The sequence below is a fragment of the Dendrobates tinctorius genome, unplaced genomic scaffold (assembly GCF_039654945.1).
Source record: "Dendrobates tinctorius isolate UK_male_01 unplaced genomic scaffold, ASM3965494v1 ptg000005l, whole genome shotgun sequence".
Classification (NCBI taxonomy): Eukaryota; Metazoa; Chordata; class Amphibia; order Anura; family Dendrobatidae; genus Dendrobates; species Dendrobates tinctorius.
In genome coordinates this window covers 6,573,125-6,596,974 of record NW_027361673.1, presented here as the reverse complement: position 1 = coordinate 6,596,974, position 23,850 = coordinate 6,573,125, and the positions used below count along the sequence as shown (strand labels likewise).

The 23,850-nt window shown below is 42.5% G+C and overlaps 1 protein-coding gene across 1 annotated transcript in view; it reads right to left on the bottom strand.

Annotated features, from left to right (window-relative positions):
- Positions 1-23,850, bottom strand: part of KAT2B (lysine acetyltransferase 2B) — a 171,512-nt gene that overhangs the window by 56,572 nt on the left and 91,090 nt on the right. The window contains exons 7-10 of the mRNA XM_073568154.1: positions 17,068-17,174; positions 15,975-16,094; positions 14,277-14,413; positions 10,181-10,389 (exon numbers count right to left, since the gene is read on the bottom strand). Coding sequence (XP_073424255.1) covers positions 10,181-10,389; positions 14,277-14,413; positions 15,975-16,094; positions 17,068-17,174 — 573 coding nt within the window. The remainder of the gene's footprint in view (positions 1-10,180; positions 10,390-14,276; positions 14,414-15,974; positions 16,095-17,067; positions 17,175-23,850) is intronic.

The following is a 23,850-nucleotide window of genomic DNA, read 5'->3' as shown; positions in this document are numbered from 1 at the left end:
TGAGGAACCTCTGAGAGTCATTGTGTATAGGGACATGGTAGTATGCATCGCTGAGATTAAGAACCATCATGAAGCAATTTGGAATTTTTGAGTTTTTACATAGCCGTTCAACCCCCTCAAGTGTATAATTGTCCGGTATGACCCATCTGGTTTGTTTACCAGGAACAATGGGGAGTAGGATCCCTCTCTCCTTTGTCGCTTACAAGGTCCAAAACCTCGCACTTCAGGACCTCTTATTCCTCCGGAGAGGACCGTAGGGGAGACACGACAAAGTTCTGGGGAGGGAGTGAATGAAGTCTATCCGAAGGCCTGTTCTGACAAGATTTATTATCCAGGGACTATTTGAAATTTTTTCCCAGGCCGGAAGGAAACGAGATAGTCTGTCCCCTATCTGTTAACCCCTTAAGCCAAAAGGGTGGTTTGCATGTTAATGACCAGGCCAATTTTTACAATTCTGACCACTGTCCCTTTATGAGGTAATAACTCTGAAACGCTTCCATGGATCCCGGTGATTCTGACAATGTTTTCTGGTGGCATATTGTACTTCATGTTAGTGGTAAAATTTCATTCAAATAACTTGCGTTTATTTGTGAAAAAAATGGAAATTTGGCGAAAATTTTGAAAATTTCACAATTTTCCAACTTTGAATTTTTATGCCCTTAAATCACAGAGATACGGCACACAAAAAACTTGATAAGTAACATTTCCCACATGTTTACTTTACATCAGCACAATTTTGGAACCAAAATTTTTTTTTGTTAGGAAGTTATAAGGGTTAAAAAATGACCAGCGATTTCTCATTTTTGCAACACCATTTTATTTTTACGGACCACATCACATTTGAAGCCACTTTGAGGGGTCTATATGATAGAAAATACCCAAAAGTGACACCATTCTAAAAACTGCACCCCTTAAGGTGCTCAAAACCACATTCAAGAAGTTTATTAACCCTTTCGGTGCGTCACAGGAATTTTTTGAATATTTAAAAAAAAATGAACATTTAACTTTTTTTCACTAAAAAAAATAGTTCAGGTTCAATTTTTTTTATTTTACCAAAGGTAACAGGAGAAATTGGACTGCAAAAGTTATTGTGAAATTTGTCCTGAGTACAGATACCTGATATGTGGGGGGGAACCACTGTTTCGGCGCATGGCAGACCTCAGCAGAGAAGGAGTGCCGTTTGAGTTTTTCAATGCAAAATTGGCTGGAATTCAGATCGGACGCCATGTCGCGTTTGGAGAGCCCCTGATGTACCTAAACAGTGGAAACCCCCCCAAAGTGACCCCATTTTGGAAACTAGACCCCCCAAGGAACTTATCTAGATATGTGGTGAGAACTTTAAACCCACAAGGGCTTCACAGAAGTTTATAACGTACAGCGGTACAATTAAAAAATCATATTTTTTCCACAAAAATGATCTTTTCACCCCCAATTTTTATTTTTCCAAGGGTAACAGGACCCTAAAAGTTATTGAGCAATTTGTCCTGAGTACGCTGATACCCCATATGTGGATGTAAATGACTATTTGGGCGCATGGCAGAGCTCGGAAGGGAAGCAGCACCATTTGACGTTTTTGGCTGGAATTGAGATCGGACACCATGTCGCGATTGGAAAACCCCTGACAGAGGCGTATCCAGGGGGGGCAGCCGGGGCAGTTGCCCTGGGCGCAGTCGGGCCGCCTAATGCAGCGGTCCGCAGTGTCTCTCCCCCGGTGGCTGCGTTCTGCCGCTCCCTGTCCTTTGAGTTGGCTGTTCTCTCTGACAGCAGAGAAGGAGGCCGCGCCGGCTCCCAGTCAGCAATTGTACTGGCGTCTACACAGACGCCAGTACAATTGAAGCTCTGACTGCTGGGTCAGAGCGACGTCAGCAGCGTGATCAGGTCATGTGATCACACTGCTGACGTCACTCCCCGGCGCCCAGAGCAAATGGAGGTGGTAAGTGTGCTCCACTGTGGAGCTGAAGAACCACCGAAGATGGGGGTGAATTAATGAGTGGAGATGGGGGTTATTGTGGGGATGGGGGTTAATGTGTGGGGATTAATGAGTGGAGATGGTGGTTAATGTGTGGGGGGTTAATGAGTAGAGATGGGGTTAATGTGTGGGGGGTTAATGAGTGGGAATGGGGGTTAATGTGTGGGGGTTAATGAGTGGAGATGGGGGTTAATGTGTGGGGGGTTAATGAGTGGAGATGGGGGTCAATGTGTGGGGGGTTAATGAGTGGGGATGGGGGTTAATGTGTGGGGATGGGGGTTAATGAGTGGGGATGGGGGTTAATGTGTGGGGGTACATAATGAGTGGAGGGTGCATAATGTGTGTGGGGATTTGGGTGTAGGGACGGGGGTTATTGAGTGAGGATGGGGGATACTTAATGTGGGGGGATTTGGAGTGGGGATATGGGGTACTTAATGTGTGTGGGGGATTGGGGATGGGGGGATTTGGAGTGGGGATGGGATTTAATGTGTGTGGGGAGATTTGAGGACACAAAATGAAGAGTATTTATGAGGAATACTGTAGAGAATGGGGTGCTCACTGCCAATTTAGGTGCTCAGAGTTAAAAGACATATTGTACAGTAGAAAAACCTCGGCACACAAAATTTATTAAATATAATGCTCAACTTTATAAGACTAAAGCAATTCTGATAAAGTTATTTCAATACATACATGCTTATACAAAGAAAGTACCTCAGATTACCACCACAGAGATAAACAGTATTGTTTATCTCTGTGGTGGTAATCTGAGGTACTTTCTTTGTATCAGCATGTATGTATTGAAATAACTTTATCAGAATTGCTTTAGTCTTATAAAGTTGAGCATTATATTTCATAAATTTTGTGTGCCGAGGCATGTATGAGGAAATAGTTTGCGGGATGGGTGCAGACAGTAAGGGGTGCGAACGGGTAAATGTATGTGGACACAGTATGAGTAGCGATGGATGAGAGAAATGTATGTGGACACAGTATGGGGAGTCAGGGAAATGTGTGAGCAGACAGTATAGAGAATGTGGGGGTAAATATATGAGGAGACAGTATGGTGAACAGGTGGGATGTTAGAGGAAACAGTATGAGGAGGGAGGGGAATAGTGTGAGGCGACAGAATATTGCAGATATTTTTGTTTAGGAGCATTATAATGACATTTCTGTCTTTAAGGAATCGTGTGGAGAATTGGTGCAGAAGACCGGAGAAGATGGAAGTCTGCAGAGACGAGATGTGGATGAGAAAACTCATCATGGGGTCTGGACAAGAAGAAGTAAAGAAGGAGAACGACTCCAGAGACGACGTCATCTATAAGGTACCTGGATGTAAATAATATTTGTGATACTGACTAATTCTCATGTTTTTATTTATGTTAGGAGCATTACAGGGGTTGTCCAGGTCGGTGATGAGTCTGCAGTCATTCTATGTGACTGCAGACTTCTGAATTCTCACAGTGCTCACTGAACGCTGTCAGGATTCTTTCGTGCCGGTAATTTACATACATGCAGTCACATGCTGACTAGACGTGTGTGGCCTCACTCAATGAAAATGAACGGAGCGAGGCCGAGCACGTCTAGTCGGAATGTGGCCAGAAGTATATAAATCACATGCTTGTGCTGACATGACTGTACATCGGCAAGGGAGAATCCTAAAAGTGTGCAGTGCATTCGTTGTGAGAATTCAGCCATCACATGGACACTTCACTCATATGCGATTTTCACAGTTATGGTCTTGTGACAATAAGCCTCTCATCTTGCTTTCAGTTTTTTACTGAACACTGAGAGCATTAGGGAGAGCAGCTTGTGGGTACTTGCAAGTCGCATATGTACTGGGGGGGGCGCCGAACCAGATTCTTGCCCCGGGTGCCAGAAAGCCTAGATACACCTCTGACCCCTGATGTACCAAAACAGTGGAAACCCCCCACAAATGACACCATTTTGGAAACTAGACCCCCCAAGGAACTTATCTAGATGTGTGGTGAGAACTTTGAACCCCCAAGGGCTTCACAGAAGTTTATAACATACTGCCATACAATTAAAAAATAAAATCATATTTTTTCCACAAAAATGATCTTTTCACCCTCAATTCTTATTTTTCCAAGGGTAACAGGACCCTAAAAGATATTGTTCAATTTGTCCTGAGTGCGCTGATACCCCACATGTGGCGGTAAACCACTAGTTGGGCGCATGGCAGAGCTCGGAAGGGAAGCAGCACCATTTGACGTTTTTGGCTGGAATTGAGATCGGACACCATGTCGCGTTTGGAAAGCCCCTGATGTACCAAAACAGTATAAACCCCCCACAAATGACACCATTTTGGAAACTAGACCCCCCAAGGAACTTATCTAGATGTGTGGTGAGCACTTTGAACCCCCCCCAGTGCTTCACAGAAGTTTATAACGACCGGGCGTGAAAATAAAAAAATCGTATTTTTTCCACAAACATGATCTTTTAGTCTCCAGTTTTTTCATTTTCCCAAGGGTACAAGGAGAAATTGGACCCCAAAAGTTGTTGTCCAATTTGTCCTGAGTACGCTGACACCCCATATGTGGGAGAAAACTACTGTATGGGCACACGTCGGGGTTCGGAAGGGAAGTAGTGACGCTTTGGAATGCAGACTTTGATGGAATGGTCTGCGGGTGTCATGTTGCCTTTGGAGAGCCCCTAATGTACCTAAACAGTGGAAACCCCCCACAAATGACCCCATTTTGGAAACTAGACCCCCTAAGGAACTTATCTAGATGTGTGGTGAGCACTTTGAACCCCCAAGGGCTTCACAGAAGTTTATAACGCCTGGGCGTGAAAATAAAAAAATCATTTTTTTCCACAAAAATGATATTTTTGCCCCCAATTTTTTATTTTCCTAAGGGTAACAGGAGAAATTGGACCCCAAAAGTTGTTTTGCAATTTGTCCTGAGTAGGCTGATATCCTACATGTGGGGGTAAAACACTGTTTGGGCGCATGGCAGAGCTTCGAAGGGAAGGAGCACCATTTGACTTTTTCAACGCAGAATTGGCTGGAATTGCGATCAGACGCCATGTTGCATTTGGAGAGCCCCTGATGTGCCCAAACAGTGGAAACCCCCCAATTATAACTCCAACCCTAACCCCAACACACCCCTAACCCTAGCCCTAACCCTAACGGGAAAATGGAAATAAATACATTTTCTTTTAGTTTTATTATTTTTCCCTAACTAAGGGGGTGATAACGGGGGGTTTGATTTACTATTTATGGCGGTTTTTATGTTTGGCAGCTGTCGCACGCTAAAAGACGCTTTTTAATGTAAAAATAGTTTTTGCATCACCACATATTGAGAGCTATAATTTTTCCGTATTTTGACCCACCGAGTCATGTGAGGTCTTATTCTTTGCGGGACGAGTTGACGTTTTTATTGATACCATTTTCGGGCATGTGACATTTTTTGATCGCTTTTTATTCTGATTTTTGGGACGCAGAATGAACAAAAACCAGCGTTTCATGAATTTCTTTTGGGGGGGTGCGTTTACACCGTTCCGCATGCGGTAAAATTGATAAAGCGGTTTTATTCTTCGGGTCGGTACGGTTACAGCGATACCTCATTTAGGTTGTTTTTTTATGTTTTGTCGTTTTTTTGCAATGAAAACAATTTTATATAAAAAATAAGCATTTTTGCATCGCTTTATTCTGCAAGCTATAACTTTTTTATTTTTTTGCGGATGCCGCTGTATGGCGGCTCGTTTTTTGCGGGACAAGATAACGTTTTCAGTGGTACCATGGATATTTATATGCGTCTTTTTGATCGCGCGTTATTGCACTTTTTGTTTGGTGGTATGATAATAAATCATTATTTTTTGCTTCGTTTTTTATTTTTATTTTTTAAGGGGTTCGCTAAAGGGGTTAACTAATGGGACAGTTTTATAGGCCGGGTCGCTACAGACTCGGCGATACCAAATATGTGTACTTTTATTGTTTTGTTTTTTTGCTATTTTCAAAAAATGAATTTATTGGGGAATTTTTTTTTTTTTTTTACTAATTTATTTAGCGTTTTTTTTTTAATTATTTTTACACTTTTTTTTTTTTTTTACTTTATTACATAGTCCCAGGTGTGACATCACTGTCCTGTGACAGATCGCTGATCTGTCACATCACAGATCACTGTGACAGATCAGCAATCTATCAAAGGCAGTTCTGCAGACTTCCTCATGCCTGCGCTTTGCAGGTAGTGAGGAAGTCAGCTCCCTACAGGCCCCCGTCGCCATCTTGGATCCGGGGGCTTGTAGGGAAGGAGTCCCCCGCAGCAGCGCTGCACATTGCGCTGCCGTGGGGGGCTCAGGGAAGCACGGAGGGAGCCCCCTCCCTGCCGATGCTTCCCTTTAACCCCCGGTACACCGTGATCGTGTTTGATCGCGGTGTATAAGGGGATAATGTGTCGGGGCGGTCCGTGACCGCCCCTGACACATTGTGCCGGGTGTCAGCTGTGATAATCAGCTGACACCCGGCCGCGATCAGCGGCGCTCACCACGTGGGCGCCGCTGATCGCATTAGATGTACTATCCTGTCCTTGGGAATTAAGGCCCAGGGCACATGGACGGGATAGTACGTCTAATGGCAGAAAGGGGTTAAAGACCGTCACTTCGAGGGCTTCCTATCACAGGAGGAGCTTCCGAAGAGGAAACCCTTGCCTCTCTTCTTCCCAGCATCCCATCTACTCTGCTCCCTTGGGGGCCTCCTTCGGAAGAATTTCCTACTCCGAAAGGAACGACTGAGCGTTGGAGTGGCCAGGTTAGGGAACCCTTTTTTCTTATCCCCTGCCTTCTGAAGGATGTCATCCAACGTCTCTCCAAACAAAAACTCTCCTTCACAGGGGATTAAGCATAACTTTGATTTGGTCTGCAAATCTCCAGGCCAACATTTGAGCCAAAGTACTCTGCGGGCTGCATTCGAGAGAGCTGCAGACTTGGATACTATTCTGACTGAGGCAGCTGAAGAATCCACCAAGAAGGCTGCTGCTCCCCCGTATCAAGGGGATGGACTCTAGCACTTTGGTCCTGGGTACCCCATCCCGGAGCTGTTTCTCTAGCTGATCCACCCATATCATAAGGGATCTAGAGGTGCAGGTAGCCACTATCGCTGGCCTAAGATTACCCCCCAATGTTTCCCATGCCCCTTTAAGAAAAGCTTCAGCCATTTTATCTAATGGGTCTTTCAAGGTTCCCATGACTTCAAACGGCAGGGCAAATTTTTTAGAGGCTTTGGCAACCGCGACATCTAATTTCGGGGCTTCATTCCATGATGTTGACACTGTATCCTCGAAGGGGTATTTCCTTTTTAGTGATGGCACTGATGAATTCTTCCTATCAGGTTTCTTTCACTCTTTTTTGATCATTGCCTGTACTGTATGTTTTCATTCAGGGAAAATGCTCTCCGCTTCCTCTGGCCCAATTCCCTATACATTACGTCCTGTACTTTTTTTTAGGGGCGAGGGTCTATCACCCCCATAGTGGATCTTACCGCCTTAACTAGGTTTTCTACCTCGCCTAGAGGAAAACAGTGGCGCGCCCCCCCCATTCCATCGCCAAGGATGAGGAACAATCTGATATATCTAAGTGTTTTTCCTTGGATCTAGAGGTCTCAGACTGGGGGTACTTGGTGGGCTCTCTGACCTTATCCCCCTGTGTGAGGGATCTAAAGGCACTTTCGACCTATGATTTGATCAACGATCTTAGCTCGGAGGCGAGGTCTGGAGTTTCTTCACATAACACTTGTTATATGCAGGAATGGCATAGTCTCTTATCCCAGGTAAGTCTTTGTTACACGAGGCAACATCTGTGCTTGGATTTTCTCAATCTCTTACTTCCCAGTTCAGGAAGAGGAATAGGATCCATTAAGGGAGATTTGTCCACCATGCTGGATTTCCTGCTGTGCTGCGTAGGATGGCTGCTGGAACATCTGCTCAGCTTGCCTGCAGAAACATGCCTCTTAGGTTGATGCCGGTGTGGTGGATGCTGCTGCTGCTGAAGTTCGCTGTCCTCCATCGGGGGACCGCTTGTAACAGGATGGAAGTACCTCTTCTGCATTGACCCCCCCAGCCGCATCATCAGGATAGCGCTTCGGCATGTCTCCGTGTATGCGCCGGCTGGAAACCCAGAAGCCCTGTACCCAAATTTGGTGCGGCGGCGGCTTCAGGGCACTGCACTAGCCGTGGCAGGGGCCTCCCCACTGCCTGAACCGGACTGGCTGGGCCTGGACCATCTTCATCCGCATCTCGTCAGGTATGCCGAACTGAAGGTTCCCTGTCAGGGACAGAAAACCAACTGATGCGAGGGAGAGTCACCGCCCTTTTATCTGTAGGTTTCCTGTCCCTGAAGGGCGGATCCCCTCTCTCTCTGCAGTGCTGTCATGGGGGAAGGAGAAAAACGTGATTGTGTTCTACGTCAGTCTTAACGAATTGGCCCCAGAGTACTTAATCAGGGTATATCTTCCAACAATGAGGGCATATCCTCCAATTACTGTATAAACCCAGATTCCATCTATACACATTTGTGTCATAATGACAAAAATAACCCTGTACTCCCAAGAGGAAGCAATGTCTTATCAGTGTTTCAGTCAAATCACTCTTCAAAAAGATTCTGTCATCAGATTCATGATGCCTGAACCATAATGCAAACAAACAGTGGCATGTAAAAGTCTGGGCTCCCCTAGTCAACATTACGGTTATTGTGAACAGTTAAGCAAGTTGAAAATGAAATGGCATACTGACCACCAAATAACTCAGAAGGTCACTATTTACCTTCCAAACCCCACCCTGGGGAGGAGATATGGTGAACAGCCTCCCACCCGCTCTTCAGCTGTTCACCATAACCCACCTCAGCACTTAGTGTGCTGGAGCAAACTTCCAAGTTTCAAATCACTGAAGCTAATAGACTCAGTGAAACATATCTCCCCCTTCAGTACTTTGCCAGTGTCTTTGTCACATGAGAAACCTGCCTATTAACTGGACCAGGGAGAGAAGACAGTCACCCAGCTTGCTTTTTAAAGCATGTTTCCTGGAGCAGTGAGGGCTGAAGCTGGCTGCAGACCGCATCGGACTAAACAGCCAAGACACATAGTCCCCATCCAGAATGTCAAAGTACTGTATTCCCTTTATGGGGTTTTTAAATGTCTTGTTGATACAAGACCATATACCAAACCAATGTATTTTAATTACCAAAGGATCCCAAAAGTTCCAGCTTCATAATTGGTCTCAAATCAAGACAGCTCTACTTCCAGTGATATGCTTGACACCAAATTCTCATGTGCCAGCAACATCAGTGTAGTGTGAAGGCTGATTGCTTAGTCCAGTAACTAAGGGTACCGTTACACTTAGCGATGCACCAGCGATCCCGACAACGATATGGATCGCTGGTGCATCGCTAAGTGGTCGCTAGTGAGCTGCCACACAGGTAGATCTCACCAGCGACATCGCTGGGGTCGGGGGTCGCTACTTACCTGTCAGACGCGGCGATCTTGACGTCCTCCCGCCCGCATCCACGCGTCGCTCATCGGCACCACAGGAAGCCCAGCAGGAAGCGCCCGACGAGAAATGATCCAGGACCTTCTCGCGAGACCAGCGATAATCAGCGAGGGAGCCGGTCGGAGGTAAGTATCACATGTAGCGATATCGCTAGCAATATCGCTGCTACGTCACAAAATCGGTGACTTTACAGCGATATTGCTAGCGATATCGCTATGTGTAATGGGGGCTTTTGCCTGCCCTGTATCTGCATGAGCATCAGCCATGACACAGATGAGGGTTGGCTCAAATATTGCAATAAACAGTCAGCCTCATTCACACACAGCTGTGTAGGCTGCAGGGCTGGAAGTGAAGCTGCAGGGACCACAGATAAAACTGAGACAGTGGTGGAGCTTTGGTAACAAATGTACATAAGTTGTATAGAATTGCCACAATAAGCATATTTTTTTAATAAGAGCAACTTTAAGATACAATACCTGCAGGTAAAATGTCACAATGAGATTACTTATATTGTATATAAATACCGGTATAATAAAAAAAACTCCGGCTTTAATAAAGGTTTGTGAAACTGGGATTTATTTTTTTACTTTATGGCTTTCTAGACAGTACAGCATAAACTGCGCAGTAAAATAAAATATAGTCATGCATCTGTCAACAAAAGAAATATCAAAAATGAAATGTATTTTTCAGTTCATAGCATAGATAATTTACTCACGGATCAAAGACAAGGCGGGTGATATACTCCTTAGGCATCCTAGGCAGCTGGTGTGAGAAGACATTTTGTAAACCAATGAGCCAGATCATGATCTTCTTGTTTGGTTTCTGGTTTAGAGAATTTCCAACCACATGAAACTCAATTACTCCCCTACGTTCCTCCAGCCTGGCTGCCTCATCTCTGGCAGAAATAGCAGATAGGAAGCTGGTCTTATGGAAAAGAAAACATAAAAGCTGGAGCACAGTACTAACCAAAAGGAGTAATATTGAGAATTTGTCATAGAACTACACTCCTCAACATTGAAATCGCAACACCAAGAAGGAAAAGTCACAGAATGGGTAGAAATGTCAATGACATGTAAATGATGAAAAAATGGAAACAACATTTTCAAAACATCTCGATTTATTCAGTAAGGAGTATGAGCACCTCACACAGAAATATACGCACTTATATGTCTTGGTTGCAGTCAGTGAGTTTATTATTGATTGTCTGAGGACAGTTCTGCCTTGATAAATGCACTTGGGCATGCAAACCATCAAGTTCCACTGCTGGCAGCTCCTTTTCTAATTGCCAACCAATGATGTGCCAGATATGCTCGATGGGAGACAAGCCTGAAAATGATGCAGGCTATGGTGGCATGTTTAGCTCATGCAAGCAGCTCACCGTAGCTCAAGCAACATTTGGCCTGGGTTTGTAGTGTTAAAAAATTGCTCCTGCGACTCTTTGAATAAATGGTCGCACTACTGGTTCCATGAATGATCCATTCTGTTCTACATATGAAATTGGACGTCACATACTAAGCCTATGGTTGTTAAACAGTATCACACTAACCATCAGAAGGCATTTGCATATCCATCTATAAGTGTTCAGTCCACCGTCTCAAAGGCTATGATGTGCAGAGCAAGAGGATAATGGAGGCTGGTATGGAGGTCCATTCTCTTCAGCTAAAAGTACTACCATGGCCTCAAGCATCTCCGGATCATCAATATCACTGGTTGGCAATTTCAAAGGGAGCTGCCGACAACAAATATTTATTGTTCTTGCCCGATTGCATTCAGCGTGGCAGAACATTCCTCAGACAATGATTAATGACCACACTGATAACAGCCAAGTCATGTAAGTGTGGGTGTTTCTGCGCGTAGCACTCATATTTGATACTGAATAAATCGAGATGTTTTGAAAACATGTTATTCCATTATTTACATATCATTAACATGTCTATTGATTCTGTGATTCCCATAATTCAGAGTCTTTTCAATCTTGGGTGTTGCAATTTCAATGTGGAGGAATGTACAGTATATGACTTTATACCAGATGAGGACATACAAATACATTGTGGTGACTTTAAAGGGGGTTTCCCACAAACAAAGTTCATTTTAATTAATAGATCTTGAAAGAAAAATTAGTTCCACAATTGGATGTGTTTAAAAAAATGTTCCTGTGTTGAGATAATCTTATAAATGTGCCCCTGCTGTGCACTGTGTATTGGCGGTGTCTGACCGTACAGGAACATGGTCTGATCATAGTACATCTCCTGGGCAGGGGAGGAAGCAAGAGTATACAGACAAGTAAAACATGGTTTGGTTTAAAAACAGGCAGGGGAATGTTTTGCCTTACAAAAAATATCAGCTGTGACCCCCTGCTATCCTGTCTGTATACTCTTTTGCTTCCACCCTTGCCCGGGAGATGTGGTATGATCAGACCATGTTCCTGTACGGTCAGACACAGTCATCACACAGTACACAGCAGGGGCACATTTATAAGATTATCTCAGTGCAGGAACATTTTTTTAAACACATCCAATTGTGGAACTAATTTTTGTTTCAAGATCTATTAATTAAAATGATCTTTGTTAGTGGGAGAACTCCTTTAAGTAACGTTCATGCCTCCATTAGAGGGAGCACATCGCGCCAACATAAAACAACAATAAGAGAGGAGTGAACACATATATAGTAATTATACTGTATATTTTTGGACAAAAAAATATGAATCTAAGCAGAGAAAACAAGTAAAGACTTTCCCCACTACCTGCTGCCAATATATGCTTTACAAAGTTGTGCATGTCATCGTACCACTTCCTATTTGTTGCTACAAGAAAAAGATAGTTGGGAAGGTCCCACAGAGCCACACACAAATAGTTGGGAATGGGACACACAACTACAGATGCACATAGTTGGGAAGGGCACACACAGTCACACACATAGATAGTTGGGAAGAGCACACTACACTGTCAGACAGATGGTTGAGAAGGGTACACACAGCCACACACAGATAGTTGGGAAGGGCACACACAGCCACACACAGATAGTTGGGAAGGGCACACACAGATAGTGGGGAAGGGCACACACACCGCAACACAGATAGTTAGGAAGGGCACACACAGGCACACACACAGATGGTTGGGAAGGGCACACACACAGATGGTTGGGAAGGGCACACACAGGCATACACACAGATGGTTGGGAAGGGCACACACACAGATGGTTGGGAAGGGCACACACAGGCATACACACAGATGGTTGGGAAGGGCACACACAGGCACACACACAGATGGTTGGGAAGGGCACACACAGGCATACACACAGATGGTTGGGAAGGGCACACACAGGCACACATGAAGAGAGAAGGAAGATCCGGCACTGGAGACTTGATAAAATCCACGATAAGTTTTATTCACATAATTTCATGATAAAACCATAAAGGGGAAAACAGACCCCCACGCCTGACGCGTTTCGAACCTTACACCAGGTTCTTCCTCAGAGACACACAGGCACACACACAGATGGTTGGGAAGGGTGCACACAGCCACATAGCCAGACCATAAGCGGGGAATGTTAGAGGAATGACTTAAAGGGAATTTGTCAGCAGGTTTTTGCTACCTTATCTACGAGCAGCCTGATGTAGGCAAAGAGAAGCTGAATCCAATGATGTACCACCTTAGATTACTAGGTGCAAGAGGTCGCACACAATCAGGCCACGTTCACACATTCAGTATTTGGTCAGTATTTTACCTCAGTATTTGTAAGCCAAAACCAGGAGAGGAACAATCAGAGGAAAAGTATAATAGAGACATGTCACCACTTCTGTATTTATCACTCACTCCTGGTTTTGGCTTACAAATACTGAGGTAAAATACTGACCGAATACTGAACATGTGAACGTAGCATCAGAGTTTTTAGATCTAGCAATGAAGCAGAGCGGAGGACGGTAACCCCACCCACACCAGGGTCTGTATGTACAATGTCGACAGACAGTGAGGTACCTGTCACAGGAGGGGGCGGTGACGGACCAGGAGGCACTGGCTGATGACATTGCTGAAATCTGTGTTTTAACCCCTATGTCCTGTTGTCTTCACAGTACACAGAAAAAACCTGCTGACAGATTCTCTTTCATTTGTTGGAATATTGAGCTAAATTTAGTTAAAAGATTTGCCAAAGCAGAATAGAGCCCAGAATCCATGTATATTGCATGCAACATTTATTATGTAAAAATACTGCAATCTATAAGTCAACCTGGACATCGCAGCCTATGCCTTCTGGATACAATTGGCTATAAAGAAGGGCTAAATTCGAAACACGTAACCCAGGTTGTCTATGTTCATGATATGGATAATTATCAAGAAATGTTTTATACTGAGTCTACTCGGATGGTGGACTTCCTCTTGCCCTTTGCTGCTAATAAACCTTGTCTCTGGGCTGGCCGTGTGACTGTGGATCCAACATGAGAGAATTAAAGAACCGCCACATATCCTGTTTTCTGATTGTCTGATCAGGATTCATCAACATTGTAAGAAATATGAGCAATATATTACTCTTAGTGTACTGCATCTTACGTCTGATGGCGTGTTTGGACCAAAAGCACATTACACAATACAACAAAGTTTTACTACTAATTAAAATATCTTGACATATTAATTTACTGTACGTCTGTAGAGTTTGTTTTTTTTTTAATAGGATTGAACTCTTCCAGTGATTTCTAAAAACATACTAAAATTGAATTGAGACTGTGAGCCCCAATGGGGACAGTGATGAGGTCTGTGAAATGGGGAAATGAATGGCTCTATATGTAAGTAAATAAAATACATTCAACCATTTACCTCTGGACCCAGCATGGCAGCAGGATCTGTGATCGTCGACATGACCTCATTGATTAATTCAATAGGAATGTCTCCTACAACTCTTGGTTTCTTGGCATCTTCTCCACTATAAGGTTCACTGCTTTTTCTTTTATCTCCTGTGACAATACAAACGTACTTCTTAACAGGAATACATTTAGACCTAAAGGCTATGGTTTTCATCATAATTTATATAGACTTAATTAATAATTTTTTTACAGTTTCTGCAAGTCCTTTACCTATAGCAGCTGAATGCTTACACTAACTTATTTTCTACCTGTGTGTACGATGGACCATGGCCAGCACACAGACCAGTTGGAACCTATGTGCTAGTGCACATGAGCGATTTTCTACCTTATAAGGAACAAATTGCTGCATGCACTAATGTGGTCTGTTATAAGGATCAGGCTGGGGCATATAAAAGTGGGCCACTCATGTGGCCAAGCACACAGAGAAACAAACAAAATCAGTCATGTCTGCAATTCACGGACATAACGGGTCCGATAATGCAAGTGCTCATCTGAATTTAGCTTTAAAGATAGCAGCAGAAAGGGCTTGGAGGTTGTACATATATCTTCCCAGTATGGAGAGGGTAGAAAGCATCTCCATTCTCAGGGAAGGAAGAAAAAACAGATAAGAAGGAAAGCACTTGAACAGGAAATACATGCAAGGTTAAAGCTGTGCTGATATATGAACAAATGAAAACAGAAGCACACTGGATGCACACAGTTCTCATCCAACCTATATCACTGGGATGGACACTCCCAGCACAAGAGAAAAATAATCGGAAACCTAGATTAAGCTGCAAATTGTGTATCAAAGGGTACAGAAAATAAATGAAGATTTCAGACTGAAAATAAATGCAATTTTTTTACTAAATGTATCCACTAACTGGGTGTCCACAGACTTCAAATGTCACTAGAACTAATGGACCTAAAAGGATACTCCGGGGAGCGTATACTGTGAAGATGAGCTGCCCATTGCACTTTAATTATCTTTATAACACTTGTAATTCCGTGTGACAGGAGCTGCTCCTCACTGCAACCCCATCCCGTCTGGGACATTACATCATACACTAGTGTGCAGCTCCCCCTGTGTGCTTACAAAAATAAATAAATACAGAACGAAACACATTTTATTAAGCATTTCATATTTTGTTCCCGACTTGTCAACACTTGGCGAAAGAAACTTCTATAATTAAACTACAATAAATGTATAATATAATGCTGCTTTCCCATGCACCAGCCACACACTGAAAGTACAGCCTATGGATATTCCATTACAGTAGCACTACCTCTTAAAATTGCAATAATCATTCATCACGCAATTAAAAACTAACTAGCTGAATCCTGCTATGCACTATGTAGAAACAGGAGGTCAATTCTGTCTGCACAAGCCATAAGTCACTGCAAAAGTCTATAGCAGGGGAGAAGAGCAGAGCAGCTGTGTCAGGAGTTGAAGAGGGACATGATAAATGCAGGGACAAGACTTCCTGTCTCTACATAGAGAAAAGAGAATTAACTAGGTAGAAAGGCAAAATGAGCAATTGTAAGTACACCGTGCTATATATAATATGACGAATACAATATATTAAGAGTATAAAAACTTTGATGGGAGGAGTGCTTCTTATATATTTATTAGCTTATAAACCCTTTATCCTCCATAGCTTTAAACACCAACCTGCATTTGACTCAAGTGCTGGCTTACTGGATGGACTTAAACTTCCGCTGTTGGACTGGTCTAAGGACGAAGGGCTGGTCACATAAGTGACTGTCCTTGCGACTGGTGGATTTGTAATAACTACAATTGTAAAAATAAAAAAGAAGTCAATATTTCAGAAGATTATATAAAAGAACACAAATATTTATTCATCTTTACGTATTTTTATTTTGAGCTGATGTGATAGTTTTTTTTGAAGACCCTAAATTCAGAATATTGTTTTACTCCTACCATATTTAATGGACACATATACACTGATGATGTAAGAAAACCGTATAGTGTAGAATTTTTGTTTCCCTGTAAAACACATTATATTTTTAAGCAGAATTTACATCTTGATGTTATTTAACTCATAATACTAAATTTATTACCAGCAAAATGTTATATTATTAACCTTCCGAATTATTAACCTTCAGGTTAAGTTCCCACAATAAGTATGTGACGAGTTTTTGATGCTGCAGATTATTTTCACCAATTACTAAATTAGGTTAATTACGTTTTTGAGTGCGCTATTTTACATGTGTTATCATCATTTTTTTGGACTGCTGTTTTTGTCTCTTTTTGGTATGTCATGTTTTTTAAAAAATTGCTTTTTTATATACTTTTTACTCTGCTTTGATAAAAATGTATTAATAAAGTTGTATGGGGATTACATGTGTTTTTTAGTGTGCTTCTGCCACGGAAATACATTATAAAGGCCTCTGCATTTTTGACCTGCAGATTTTCCTCAACTGATTCAAGTCTATGGGGAAAATGATCAAATAAAATGTAATTCCGCACAAAAGGAATTGACATGTTTTTTGATTTCATAAAAAAAAGCACAGTGGGCATGAGAGTTCAATAAATCCCACAAGCTTTTGTCCCATACTGTAATGTGCAGCGAAAAGAAAATACGCAGAATCATAAACTCGACAAATAATCATCGTGAGAACTTATCTTTAAACCTTCTTACTCTGGGAAAAGCCCTGTGACCCTACGTACAGAATGAAGCTGCCTACGCATGTATAGATAAAAAAAAAATAATAATCGATGCTGTAACGTCTATACACTTTACCTGCTTGAATTCCAAGCTCATTTGCTCGAGAAGATGTAGATAAAAAATCTTCATCCCAAATAGGTGAATCATGGCTGTAAACCTCTTCTTCCAACATAGACAAAAATCTGCAATAATATTTCAAATAACAATAAATATTATGCAATGTAGGTACTGTAAGCGTAAAAAAAAAAAAATAGAAACAGCAGCAACTCAGCCGACAAACACTCAGCCACAAGAACTATAAAAAAAAAAAGACTGCCTATTGCTTCTGATATCTCCGGCTTTTGGCTTCATCAGCAACAATGAAAAAGGCACTGAACATTAAGATTTCATGGATTCCATTTTTGTGGGCAAAAATCAAAGCACAAGCCTTAGGATGAGTGATCGGATCTATGATGGCCTAATCGAAATCCTCAAAAAGATAAAACTTCAATTGATTGAGTATAGATATTATATTAGTATCTGGAAAAAGTGATTTATCCAATAGTAATATTAATGCCAGGATCACATTACAGTGTGTGATGCGAGAAACTTACACGAGTCTCTCGCATCAACATCCGGGACTGCCGCCGGCACTCGGACCGGAGCTGTGGCTGCATGTATTTCTATACAGCCGCAGCTCCGGTCCTGAGTGCTGGCGGTAGCGCCGGGTGTTGATGCGAGAGACTCATGTGAGTTTCTCGCATCACACAACGTAGTGTGATCCCAGCCTTAGGGTGCAATCAGATTGCCGAATAACACAGATGACAATGTCATGCTCGGGTCAGGATAGCCGATGGCCAGTACGAGCATTGCGATGTGATAGTCATCCGTGCTATACGGCCATTTGGCTACTCCCTTACAGTCACTATGACCGTTCTATGATATCAGTTAATCATGAAAAAGGTGTACAAAAATATTTTGAACACAGCAGTTTTACAGTCTACCTACAGTGGGGAAAATAAGTATTTGATACAATGACAATTTTACAAGTTTTCCCCTCCCAGGAAAGAATGAACATTTCTGTAATTTTTATCATGGGTACACTTCAATATACTTCAACTGTGAGAGACATAATATTTAAAAAATTCAGAAAATCACATTGTATGACTTTTACAGAATTAATTTGCATTTTATTGTATGAAATAAGTATTTGATACAATAGAAAAACAGAACTTAATATTTGGAACAGAAACCTTTCTTTGCAATTACAGAGGTCAGATGTTTCCTGTAGTTCTTGACCAAGTTTGCACACACAGCAGCTGGGTTTTTGACCTCCTCCTTCTTTCAGGTTTCGGGGCGGTCGCTTGGCAAAATTAGGTATTGGCTCCCTCCAAAGATTTTCTATTGGGTTCAGGTCTGGAGACTGGCTGGGCCACTCCAGGACCTTGAAATCCTTCCTATGGAGCCACTCCTTAGTTGCCCTGGCTGTGTATTTTGGGTAACTGAGGAAAGGAGGTTGTTGGCCAAAATCTTCCCATACAAGACCCCTTTCTTTAGTCTTCCTTCAATAAGGTGTATTTATCTTGTCCTCTTTGCAGAAAGGGGCCTCTAAAGTATGATGTTTCCCCCACCATGCTTCACAGTTGGGACTGTGCTCTTGGGGTTGTACTCATCCTATATCTTCCTCCACACGGAGAGTGGAGTTGATACCAAACAATTCTATTTTGGTCTCATCTGACCACATGACCTTCTCCCAAGCTTCCTCTGGATCATCCAGATGGTCATTGGTGAAATTCAAATGGGCCTGGACATGTGCTGAGGTGAGCAGGGGGACAATGCATGCCTTGCAGGATTTTAATCCATGATGGTGTAGTGAGATACTAATGGTAATGTTTGATACTGTGGTCCCAGCTCTCTTTGGGTCATTGACCAAGTCTTCCCATGTAGTTTTGGTCTGAGAGGCGAGATCATGTAAGGAGCTCCCGACTGAGGAAGATTGACAGTCACCTTGTGTTTCATTCATTTTCTAATAATTGCACCAACAGTTGTTGCCTTCTCACCAAGATGCTTGCCTATTGTCCTGTAGGCGATCCCAGCCTTGTGCACGTCTACAATTTTTTCCCTGGTGTCCTTAGACAGTTTTTGGAGTTTGATTAACTGAGTGTATGAACAGGGTCTTTTATACAGGCAACTAGTTCAGACAAGTGCAATTAATACAGGTAATGAGTACAGATTAGAGGTGCTCCTTAAAGAAAAACTAACAGGTCTATGAGAGCCAGAATTCTTGTTGGATGGTAGGTGGTCAAATTCTAAGGCTAGGTTCATACTGCGTTATGGCAGTCTGTTACAGACTGCGTTACACCGTGGCATAACGCGGTGTAACACAGTCCGTTAACGCTGCCATTAACCCCTATTGTCGGGCGCATCGCCAACGCATGCCATAATCAGCATGCGCTAGAGATGTGCCATCATTCAGCGACAGAGCTCGGACACGTGCTGCAGCATCTGAGGCTCCGTCACCGCTAGCTCTGATGAATCATCTTCGCTAGCGGTATAGCATAACGCGATCGCGTTATATTATAGCGTTAATGCAACCCGTCAACGCTATGCGCTGAACGGGCTGCTTTAACGCAGTATGAACCCAGCCTTATTTCATGCAATAAAATGCAATTTAATGTTTTAAAATCATACAATGTGATTTTCAGGTTTTTTTTTAATGCCGGGCACATTACACTGCATGGAGTACTATGTGGGGCTATTATACTGTATGACAGGCAATGCAAGCCCATTATACTGTAGGGAGGACTATGTGGGGGCATTATACTTTATGGAAGGCAATGCAGGGCCCATTATACTGTATGGAGGACTATAAGGGCCATTATACCGGAAAATGGATAGTCGCAAGCCATCAAACAAGAAGAACTGCTTAAATTTTTGTACCAGAAGAGGCATAAGGTCACCCAAAAGCAGTGTGGTGGAAGACTGGTGGAAAGCATGCCAAGACGCATGAAAGCTGTGATTAAAAATCATGGTTATTCCACAAAATATTGATTTCTGAACTCTTCCCGAGTTAAAACATTAGTATTGTTGTTTCTAAATGATTATGAACTTTTTTTATCAGCATTATTTGAGGTCTGCAAGCACTGCAGTTTTTGTTATATTGACCATTTCTCATTTTCTGAAAATAAATACAAAATTTAGGTCTTGGAAATTCGAAGACATGTTGTCAGAAGTTTATAGAATGAAAGAGCAATTTACATTTTATTCAACAATATACCTATAAAGAGAAAAATCAGACAAATGGAAAATTTTGCAGTGGTCTCTTAATTTTTGCCAGAGCTGTACATATTATTGTAAAGTTGGGTTTAAAGACAGAGATAATTTTCTAGGGTACAACCAATTATCACCTTCCTTATCTTTTTATATCTTCCTATTTCTTTTAAGACAATTTTCTTTCAAATGGGTATAATGGTAAAAATAGTGATTGGAATAGGGAATATGCCAGATCACTTCTTGGGTGGGTAGATGATACAAATAGACTGTACTTCTACACAGTTAATTTACTATTGAGCTGATTGGATTACAATATATTCAGAAAGCTGAACATGTAAAGGAGCTGGGGGTGCGGTTTAAAGCATACCGCCATAACGCTTCACCATGTGAAAGTCTAACGTATGAATGGAAATTTCCCAAATGTTTCCTGCTCAAGAGCTTGAAGCTAACTGTAAAGTAAGACTGTCTGGAGAGGTTTGACCTGGGTCCCATATCGGAAATACAAGAAATGCCATTCTAGAGGAGCCCATTCCCGCTTTTGTATCACAATTCTCTCATGCGAAAAGTAAAGGTGCAAGTAAACAACCCTGCACAAGTGCAGCCATAAGCTCACGGTAGTCCTATATAAATGCTCATGGTTTTGGAAGGAGATGTTCAAAATTGTTCAGCTGATGTTTTAGGTGTCACTTTTGGCACTAAATCTATCCAGATCAGCTCTGTTATTTTAGAGATCCTATAGAGTTATAAAACCGAGGCACAGCAGTAAGCAATCCTGGTAATAGGTTCCTTCCCATTAATTCAATCGCTGCCCCTATCTCATAAACACACTTCATTTACTTCACTGCTTCTTCGGATTTAGAGAACAATTATACACATTTTGTTTAATGAAGTGTATTTATGCACCTGAGACTATTGCCAACAATTTAGCAATTTAGCAATCATATACATTGATCAAAATGAAAATCTGCAATAAGGTAATGAATTTTTACGGCCAAGTTGTGGGTCTGGGAGCTCTTCATCCTGTAATATCAGCAACTTATGAGAAGTAACAATAGCCTTTCTACAGCTATTCCTAAAAAACAGCATAAAACTATATGCATATGACCATATGATGATGCATGCCTCTTCATGAGGACGCGTCTTTCATACTGCAATTACTTTTACTAATAGAATGACAGATCAGTGTAATAGTGAACAAACCTTACAGCACTGAAGCTGCTGCGCTGTGTGTGATACGTACAAAGGTGGAGAAAGTTAAGCCAGCGCTGATTGGCCACACGGATGATCGCGTGACATAATGTCACACGATCTTAGGGAGAGCCAGTGGTGACACCGCTGGAATGGTGCCAGCACCGGAGGTGAGTATTAGGGCCCCATCACAAATAGCGACTCACCAGCGATCCAGACAACGATATGAACTTGTCAGGATCGCTGGTGTGTCGCTACATGATCGCTGGTGAGATGCCAAACAGGCAGCTTCACCAGCGATCAGCACCAGCGACGACGAGCGCTCGCGCTGGTGCAGGGAGCTGGTAACCAAGGTAAACATCGGGTTTCTAAGCGCCGTGCGGCACTTAGAAACCCGCTGTTTACCTTGGATACGAGCTGGGAGCTCGCTGATCGCTGCTCTCCCGCCTGCCACACGCAGCGATGCGTGCTGGCCAGCGAGAGACCAACGATCCAAAAAAGTCCAGGGCATTCGAGCACGATCAGTGATACCCGGCAGGGGGGCCGGTCGCTGATACCTTTCACACACAGCGATCTCGCTGGTGAGATTGCTGTTGTGTCACAAAACTTGTGACTCAGCAGCTATCTTGCTAGCGAAATCGCTGTGTGTGACGGGGGCTTAAGAGGTATTATTTTACTAGGGGAAAACATAGGGATTCAGAAAGGGTTGTCCGAGAAGTGGACTATCTTTTTAAAGTGAGTCTGTCACCCTCAATTAACACACTTAAACAGATATGGAGGGGACTTCATGTTGTGGCGACCAAAAAAAAACACAATTCTGGCGTTTTGATTTTTTCTCTTGTTATGCCATTTACCGATTAGATTAATTCTTTTTATAAATTGATATTTCGGGCAATTTTGAACACAGCGATACCAAATATGTGTATTTTTTTATCATTTTATTTTGAATGGGGCAAATGGGGGGGTGATGTCAACTTTTATTTCTTTTTATTTTGTTAATATTTTTTTTTTAACTGCAAATTTTTATTAAAGTTTTATCAACTATTGACAGATATAAAAAAAATCCAAAGCATCTTTTACAAAACAAAACAGGAGAAATTGGAAGAAAAGCATTATCTCACCAACAGATCAAATGGAAAGACCAGAGACAATTTAACAAGCCTGTATCTTCCATATGGACAAAGAGATAAGACACACACCAATGGGAAGGGGAGGGGAAGGAAGAGAACCAGGGGGGAAGAATCAAGGTACAGATATTAATCTAGTCCGATCTCTGTGCCCAGAAATAGTCCCAAGGAGCCCACACCGAATCAAAGTTCTCCACATTTGCATTTAGGATTGTGGTCATATACTCCTTCCTTCAAATGTCATTTATTCTGTGTAGCAGGTGGAGGGAGGGCGGCAGGGCAACCTGCTTCCAGTTAAGGGTGATCAGACATCTTGCCGTGGTAAGAATGTGTGAGAACAGTTTAGCCAACCTTTTCCCCATCCCTTTAGGGGTAAGACTAAGCAAATACAGTGGGGAAAAAAAGTATTTAGTCAGTCAGCAATACTGCAAGTTCCACCACTTAAAAAGATGAGAGGCGTCTGTAATTTACATCATAGGTAGACCTCAACTATGGGAGACAAACTGAGAAAAAAAAATCCAGAAAATCACATTGTCTGTTTTTTTTTCATTTTATTTGCATATTATGGTGGAAAATAAGTATTTGGTCAGAAACAAAATTTCATCTCAATACTTTGTGATATATCCTTTGTTGGCAATGACAGAGGTCAAACGTTTTCTGTAAGTCTTCACAAGGTTGCCACACACTGTTGTTGGTATGTTGGCCCATTCCTCCATGCAGATCTCCTCTAGAGCAGTGATGTTTTTGGCTTTTCGCTTGGCAACACGGACTTTCAACTCCCTCCAAAGGTTTTCTATAGGGTTGAGATCTGGAGACTGGCTAGGCCACTCCAGGACCTTGAAATGCTTCTTACGAAGCCACTCCTTCGTTGCCCTGGCGGTGTGCTTTGGATCATTGTCATGTTGAAAGACCCAGCCACGTTTCATCTTCAATGCCCTTGCTGATGGAAGGAGGTTTGCACTCAAAATCTCACGATACATGGCCCCATTCATTCTTTCATGTACCCGGATCAGTCGTCCTGGCCCCTTTGCAGAGAAACAGCCCCAAAGCATGATGTTTCCACCACCATGCTTTACAGTAGGTATGGTGTTTGATGGATGCAACTCAGTATTCTTTTTCCTCCAAACACGACAAGTTGTGTTTCTACCAAACAGTTCCAGTTTGGTTTCATCAGACCATAGGACATTCTCCCAAAACTCCTCTGGATCATCCAAATGCTCTCTAGCAAACTTCAGACGGGCCCGGACATGTACAGGCTTAAGCAGTGGGACACGTCTGGCACTGCAGGATC